At 32.9% G+C, this 8,759-nt stretch overlaps 1 protein-coding gene across 1 annotated transcript; it reads left to right on the top strand.

Moving 5' to 3' along the window:
• The first annotated feature begins 714 nt into the window (after positions 1-714).
• Positions 715-7,876, top strand: LOC140061979 (uncharacterized). The gene is made up of 12 exons (XM_072108020.1): positions 715-934; positions 1,660-1,938; positions 2,431-2,553; positions 3,071-3,181; positions 3,617-3,656; positions 3,799-3,923; positions 4,319-4,593; positions 4,873-4,994; positions 5,467-5,857; positions 6,173-6,689; positions 7,105-7,232; positions 7,426-7,876. Exons 1-12 carry the CDS (start codon positions 715-717, stop codon positions 7,753-7,755), a joined length of 2,661 nt encoding a protein of 886 aa, XP_071964121.1. The 3' UTR covers positions 7,756-7,876.
• The last annotated feature ends 883 nt before the right edge of the window (positions 7,877-8,759 follow it).

The raw sequence follows: 8,759 nt of genomic DNA, 5'->3' as shown, positions 1-8,759 counted from the left end.
TGTTTATATAGCCTATAGGCCCTAACATGTTTTTTACCGTCAACAGTTAAATCATATCATGTTTTATTTTACATTTCATGTATTATTATTATATGTTTTTTTTTCTCAACAGCCGAATCAAGTTATAGGCCTATAGCCTCTTACAAATAACAAGAAAAAATACATTCAAACGTTATTCACAATAAGGAGAAAACATATACAACTTATTTAATTTATGTTTTAATTTATATCAATCCAAAGGAAAATTAATGAAACAACGACAATGATGTGGGTATCAGTGGCTGGATCTCAATAGAGATACAAAAAAAAGCGAAAAGCTAAATCAAAACGATAAAGTAAAACAGCCAGAAAAACAATTTGTATAAATACATCCATGTTTGGATACATTCAGTAATGGAAAAGTGGACAATTTCGGTTTGTTTTAAAATGAATAAAGTACAGTATTGTAATTGCATTGGACGTTGACGACGTCACATGAAATATAACGTTGATCAGCTGCAGCAGCCAATCAAATTCGTTCGCGCTTTTTCCAAAGATTAGATGCGAATGACGGTTAAATGAACATAAAACCGTATATTGTTCATTTCTTTTATCAATTTGTTATATCATGAACATGATAAGCGACTCTGAGCTAATGCTTCAATACTCAAGCGAAGACGATCATCATTTTCTGATGATGGCACGACAGAACACCCTGTTCCAACTGCTGAGCGTATGCTATACTATTCTTCAAGTGAAGACGATGAAGAAGGCCTAGGCATAGGCCTAGTCCTAGGAGTAGATGATACAGAAGGGTCGCCTACTGGGATTTCGACTACCGAAGTTCTTCCGACTACCGAAGTTCTTCCAGCAGCAAAGAGAAAAGCATGGGAGGTTTCTTCAACAGATTTCGATACTTCTGATGATGACATACAGACAGAGTCAGCAGCAGCAGGTGAGTAACAATACAATAGGCCTAGCCTACAACAATGAATGTTCATACCTAGGTAGGCCTAGGCCTAGCTAGAGGCCTAGTTATTTACTACTACTAGTACTAGGCCTGGGCCTAGTAAATATTACTTATTACTAAGCCTAGCTAGAGATAGGCTCTAGCCTAGGCCTATTCCTATGGAAATTTTAGTATGTAGTACTGTACTGTGTTTGGGATAGAAAAAACTTAATATAGGGGTAATCAACCATCCAGGTACACTCAAAATGTGTGCCGGCCCCCTTAATAGGCCTATATCCACTTGTTTGTGGGAAAGGGTGTCCCATGATCAAACATACACATTTTCAATAATATTTTACCATGTGTGGCATATAATTAATTATTTAAAATAACGATAGTGAGGCATTTGATGAATAGGCGTCACGCTTGCCATATGATTGTTTTTTGCCTACATTCCTTGTTGTTTTATCATGCTAATTACTTCCTCATTTACATACAACCTGTCCTATTGGTATATAAGTAATCTTAAGCCTAGGCGTTGTTTTCTGTTCTGGTGGAAGATGAGAATAGTTTCTCAAAACATGTCAATTTTTAGGCAGTTTGCCTATTCATATGCTTCACTATCGTTATTTTAACTCAAAATTTCGGTGGAATCATTCTTGATTTAATATCTAATTAATTATGTATGATAATAATTTAATCAAATTGCAAATTTTCTGATTACGATACAGTATCTGTTTGTCAAGTAACAACAACACACAGCACTGCTTATCCAACTGAGCGTATGCTTTACTATTCTTCAAGTGAAGATGATGAAGTAGGCCTAATTGTACGTGGGAACGGTTCAATTCAATCAATCAATAATGGATGTTCTGCTGTTGATGATACAGAAGGGTCACCTACTGGGATTTCGACTACCGAAGTTCCTCCAGCAGCAAAGAGAAAAGCATGGGAGGTTTCTACAACAGATGTCGATACTTCTGATGATGACATACCGACAGAGTCAGCAGGTCAGTAACTTTAACAATACAATGACATGTTATGTAGTTATTTACTAGGTTAGAGTAGAGGCCGCCTCTAGGCCTATCCCTATGTTTTTATGGGCCCGATCTGGGAGGTAGCAATGTCGTATTCGATTGGGACATTTATCGTTGAGTATAGTTTTTTTTGTGTTGATTTACCTTTCCGTACTTATAACACAATTGTGTGCGTTGAGATTGTTCTTAACAAAAAAGTTTGCATTGTTAACGTTTTCTATTTCACTGGACCACCTCTAGTTACGTTCAGTATAACCCCTATTAAGGCTTCAGGAACAAAATAATGTCCCCTTGGCAGGGTTTTTTTACTGGAAAAAAAAGAAATTATTTTGATATGTAAAATAAATAATTGATCTGGAATCATAAAATAAAAAATTGAAATTAGCAGTCCCTTTTAAACAATAAATGTATCTAATTATTTCTATGATAATAGTTTAAATTGCACATTTTCTGATTACAACATAGACTCTGTTTGTCTAGTAACAACTACCAAAGTTCCTCCAGCAGCAGAGAGAAAAGCATGGGAGGTTTCTACAACAGATGTCGATACTTCCGATGTCGATACTTCCGATGATGACATATCAGCAGGTCAGTAGCAATAACATTAACCATGAGCTTTTGCTAACCTTTCTTAGTAGGGCTCCTACCAACTTTATACAAAACTTCATCTAGGCTTGGTTGGATAGGGAATTACCTTTTAAGCAGCCAGCCTAATAATACTACTACTACTACTACTACTACTACTACTACTAGCCAGTAGATATTAGTATCCTCTATAGAGGCTAGTTTATTTATTTAGATTTACTTCCCTACTACACCTTTAAATCATTAGCATACTTAATAATTACAAAGGTGCATTCTTCAGAAATAACAAAATACAACAAAAACCTCATTATTAATAACGATGAGAATAATGGTGAAAAAAAAAGGATAAATGGTAATAACCTCCCATAAAGCCTATAGCTCCTGGATCAAAATATTATCTTCCACTATCCAAAATTTGAAAATGTCTGCTATCAATCACCAGTTACCCCAAATGAAGAATTACTGTACATGTATGTTGCATAGGCTGCTATAAATATTAAACTACTATATTTTTATTTAGCCTGCAAGAGAAATACAGGAGGCCTAGAGACTGTAGAAACTAATTACCTTAATTCATCTGGATCAAGTGATGATGAGATTAAAATCTCTAATCACACAAGTAAGCGTAGTGGTAAGTTTGATATGTCATTAATTTTTAAAACTACTTTATTAAATAGTGCTTGATGTTGATGGTTGTGCTGTACCTAAAAGATATGGACATTGCTGGTTGTTTCCATTTGTGTCTGATTCTATGGTCAGGTTCTAATGTTATGTCTGTATGGTATGTAAATAGGTACGACTGTCTAATGAACAAGGCACCTGCACAACCTGTAATTGAACACTCGAAAATTGAAATTGAATTATCTGAACCGAAAAAAAAATTGTTTGTCAAAGAATTAAAAGTATCTATATATTAATGCGAATTAGTCACCTAGTTTTACGTAACCTCCAAAACTTCTGAAACCGTATTGACTGATCACATTTTCCGCAATTGGTACCATATAATTGTTATTTTGTTTGTTTGTTTTTTTTGCCAATGGATAATGTAAGTTTATTCTTTCTGTAGAAAAAAGGAAAAGGAATCACCTACAGCCAATACACAACTTGTATTTGACCTGCTGTTGTGCATTAATGTGCATTGGTATGCTAAATTTTAGAGAAATAAAACAAACAAGGGAAGCTTTTCAAGCAATGACCGAATATGAACAACGCTGTTGGATTCTTAAAATATTTCAATGAACATCTCAGCACATCCGGAGGTGCCACCAAAATCTGTCTACTAGTTGGTGCTAACAAAGTTTGTGCAAAAGCATGGATGTTAGTAAATGGTATTGGCCGGTCAACTTTTTACAAAATAAGGAAGCAAGCTATTGGTAATTAATTGTTTAGTTTTACAGTACATTTTACATTATTTAATTTTACATGCTGTTAATATTACTTTTAATGTATGTGTTTTAATGTTGCTGAAACGGAAAGATTACTGTCACTGTGTGAAGATTACTTTCCATTATACTTATAGTCGTATTATACAGGGACATAGGCAGGATCTGATGAGGAGTGGAGAATAACTTTTTTTTAAATGAATAGAATGCATTTGATTATTGTTTAATTATTTTTACACAATAAAATTAATATGCTTAACACTATGTTAGAAAGATAATGCAAAATGATCATAAGTCATTAATCAATGGATTAAACCAAACAATAATAAAATAGTACAGTATTTGAAATTCCTAATATTTGAAATTTACATTTTATTTCTTTTTAGAAGGATGCTGTTATCTTTTACCACCCAACTTCACCAGAAAGATGGTATATAGCAATTCAACTCAACAGTGTCGGGCTTGGTTTATTAAATTTTGTAATGAATACGGTGATCAAATGCCAACTAATGGACAAATCCATCTACCATCAACGCTTACCAAACATGATGTGTACATGCATATGAAAGATGAGTTTGAGCTAAGAAATGAAGATGTGTGTGCATTAGCGACATTCTACAAGTTTTGGTGTGTTGAATTCAAGCATATTGTAATACCTGAGGTATGTTTACGTTTTTACACTTATTATGGTTTGTACCAATGGACAAAATCCATGTCATCTTCATTGACTGAAGTATTTTTTAACGTATTTTCAATGTTATGCAGAAAGTCCTGTAGGTTCAATTTTCATTCATAATAAAATACTGGAAAAACATACTGTACAATCCAGATGCATGTATGATGGGCCTCACAACTCCTTCCCTACATTCACTATATTGAATGCAAAATTTGTTTAATTTTATATTTTTACGTGCTGTATTTTTTCAATTTTTTTTAATAGGAAAATCGTTTTGCAAAATGCAGCAAATGCACCAGAATTAAATTTGAGCTGCACAAGACAAATCAAAAGCAAAAACGGCAAATACTAATGATGAAGAGAGAGAAGCATTTACGAAAACAAAAGTAAGTATGCCTACCTATTTTGTGTACAAATCCAGTAGTTTAAACCTTTCAACAAGAAATTCTGTTGAACTTGTATACCCGGTATTACCATAGATAGGAAAAATAATTATTGCTTCCACTGTATACCTCCTCTATAGTATTATTAGTGTTTTTAAAAATAATTCTAACTTAATAAAATTAACAGTGATTGAAATAAAACAGAAAATAACGGGGAAAAATGGTAGAAAATGAAAATAATTATTGTGTATGAACAATGAATGAATAAAAGTGGTTGTAAACAAAAAAAGAGAAAAGATAAACAAAATCATTATTATACAAAAAACCTCTACATTTAATCAATAATTTTAATAGATTAGAAGTAAAGCATTGTCTCATCTTGTCATCGGCTAATAGATAACATATAACTAAACAAAACAAAAATTTATTATTAAATGCAAAATAAAACTATAAACATATGATTTTAATTTTTCAGTATTGAACGTCGAAAGTACTATAAACATATGCAGAAAGCAAGACAGAATCCCAACAAGTATTTGTCAATAATTATCGATGGAATGGACCAAAGCAAGACTGATTTACCATCTTTTGCTTGCGAATCAAAAGAAACGTCGAAGATGTGGAAACTAGCCACACATGTAACTGGTGTTCTGGTACATGGGCGACATGGGCACTGCTTCATTGACCTAAAGCAGTTTCCACATGACTCAAACCTAACCTGCAACATTATACTGACGGTGCTGTCAGAGATACAACCTCTACCACCAGTCTTATATCTGCAGTTGGACAATAGCGGAAAGGATAATAAAAACAGATTTGTTTTTGCCCTATGTGCTCTTCTTGTAGAGTTAAAGATTTTTCGAAAGGTAAATGACTATACATTTATAAATGATATATAAATAATAAAACAGTATACACAGTGCACTTTAAAGAACCCAGTTCATCATTCATTTACCCTGTTCTCGTTCACCACAAAATATCCCCTGTGTTGGGTGATTTCCACCAGCCTAATAGGACATTAATTAATTTACTATTGGTAATTATCTATTAAGACATAAAATATTCAATAACATTCTAGTCTAACTAGATGAGGAAAAAATGGAAATATACTAAAAATGTATTTTTTTTATTTTGCTTTGAAAAGTTTTAATTTTAAATCATTACTTCTTTTACTCTTTCAGATAAAGATTGGGTTTTTAATGGTGGGTCACACTCACGAGGATATTGACCAATTATTTTCATGTGTGGCCAAATACCTGAACAAATATAGAGCATCTACACTTGATCATCTTCGAAGTGCTGTTGAAAACTCGTACAAAAAGTTGCCGATTACATCAAGTATCATTTCCTATCTGCATGACATTAAGAACTGGTTAGTACCATACATGCAAGACATACGTTACCACAGCAAACCACACCAGTTTAAGTTTGTTTTGGCTCAAACCGGAAAATGCATCATGTCCTACAAGAACTGGTCAACGGATTGTACTTGGTATGAATGTGCAAGAGAAATGGACACACTTCCATATTTGCTCAAGGAAAGCCCTGCTGATATACCAGTGTTGTGTACTCCTGATTTTAGTAATGCAGATATACCAAAGTTAAAAAAAAGTCTGGCGTCTGTTGCAAATTTTTTGCGAATAGAAGAACGTGACTGGTGGGAGGAATTTTTAAATAATATAGAAGAGATCACAGAAGGTATGTACTGTACTACATTGCATGTGTGATGTTTCACCATTTTACACATATATTTTTTGGTTAACAAGAGAATTTTGATTTTAGTATAGATTCAGCAGCTATACCAAAATTCAACTATTTACTCCACACAACTATGTTGGGTCACATTCACCAATGCATGCTTCCACTGATCATTTTATGTGAGAACCTAAAATTATCAAATAACATGAACGATATCTAGTGGAGTACACTGGAGAAACATGCCTCCTGATTAATTCATAAGATAAAATCAATCAATCAGCATCTGATTAGCATGGTGCGCAATGTATTGGCCCAGCTTTTATGCAACAAACACCTCAGCATAAATATATCATGATATTTTGTATGAATGTATATTATTTACTTTTTAAAACTAATACGTACTCTTTTTTTTTAGGAAATGAACAGCGATTTTTGCTCCATGACATCATTTTTAATGACAACAATGCAAGCCCTATGAGGGAGGAATCTGATGGAAACGAGACAGACATTAGTGACTCGGATAATGAAAATGAAATAAGACCGGTATGATAAAGATATTATAGATTTTCAAAATTACATCTTTGAAACATGTAATGCAACATAGTTTAAAGCAGTGCTTATATTTGGGATATGATCTCATAATCGCATCAAGCAAATGCATCAACGAAAATTCTATATTTTTAGGGTTGTAAGAAAAATGATTATGACTTTTCTATGCTTTCTCCCACACTACTAGGTACACATTGGTAAATTTTCGAAGCGTAAGCCACCACAGCAACTCGATGTTGGTGCTATGGTAGCAACAGCTTTAAGGAGATATCCCACAGAATGGCCTCAGATAGGCAAAATATTCAGCATAAATAACAATGAGGTAGAAGTAGTGTGGTACACTGGAACGTATACTTCCCGGTTTGTTCTGTGTGAAAAAGATGGACAAGAATGGCGAGAAATAATATCGAAGGAGGAGGTGATAAGTATATTTAATTTAACACCAACTAGTAGATTGCCTACCAATGTTATTGTTAAATTAAAAGAATTAAGAGATGACTTTTTAAATGAAAGTTAATGCAGGGAGTTTTACAACTCACTGGTTGTCACAATAGGGTGCACATTAATGGAATTTTACATGTATAATGAATCTAAAAAAATTATTTAATTTTCAACCAATTTCATAATTGTATATAACAGTAGCTCAACCATATACTGTAGTCAAGTTTATGACCATGTAGTTTATATAACAATAGCTCAACCATATACTGTAGTCATAAAGTTTATGACCATCTAGTTTGTATGTATAACAGTAGCTCAACAATATACTGTAGTCATAAAGTTTATGACCATGTAGTTTATATAACAATAGCTCAACCATATAATGTAGTCATAAAGTTTATGACCATGTAGTTTATATAACAATAGCTCAACCATATACTGTAGTCATAATGTTTATGACCATGTAGTTTGTATAACAATAGCTCAATCATATACTGTAGTCATAAAGTTTATGACCATGTAGTTTATATAACAATAGCTCAACCATATACTGTAGTCATAAAGTTTATGACCATGTAGTTTATATAACAATAGCTCAACCATATACTGTAGTCATAATGTTTATGACCATGTAGTTTATATAACAATAGCTCAACCATATACTGTAGTCATAAAGTTTATGACCGTGTAGTTTTTATAACAGTAGCTCAACCATATACTGTAGTCAAGTTTATGACCATGTAGTTTTTATAACAATAGCTCAACCATACTGTAGTCATAATGTTTATGACCATGTAGATGAACTTTATAGTAAAGTTGTATTAAAACAATGAATGATTAAAAATTAAAAATATTCTGCAGTTATTAAAATTTGTTTTCTTTGCTTTGTGTGTACTTCGCGAAAAAAATGGACATTATAAAGATTTTTTTGGCCCATACCATTTATTTTTTTATTAAATAAAGCAGTTTCTGCACATTAAACCTAGTTTAAATAAGAAGCTCATAATCCGAACAAAACTCATTGTGTAATGTCTATTGTTGTTTTGGAAAACGGACAGTATATTTTAACCTAAAAAAGCT

Source organism: Antedon mediterranea, chromosome 11 (genome assembly GCF_964355755.1).
Source record: "Antedon mediterranea chromosome 11, ecAntMedi1.1, whole genome shotgun sequence".
In the NCBI taxonomy this organism is placed as follows: Eukaryota; Metazoa; Echinodermata; class Crinoidea; order Comatulida; family Antedonidae; genus Antedon; species Antedon mediterranea.
Note: the sequence above shows the minus strand (reverse complement) of the source record. Positions and strands in the feature narration are given on the sequence as shown.

Coding starts and splice junctions, on each gene's coding strand:
- LOC140061979 (XM_072108020.1), top strand. CDS start 715: ATGCTATACTATTCTTCAAGTGAAGACGATGAAGAAGGCCTAGGCATA. Junction 6,690..7,104: donor TATAGAAGAGATCACAGAAG/GTATGTACTGTA, acceptor CTTTTTTTTTAG/GAAATGAACAGCGATTTTTG. Junction 7,233..7,425: donor ATGAAAATGAAATAAGACCG/GTATGATAAAGA, acceptor CCACACTACTAG/GTACACATTGGTAAATTTTC.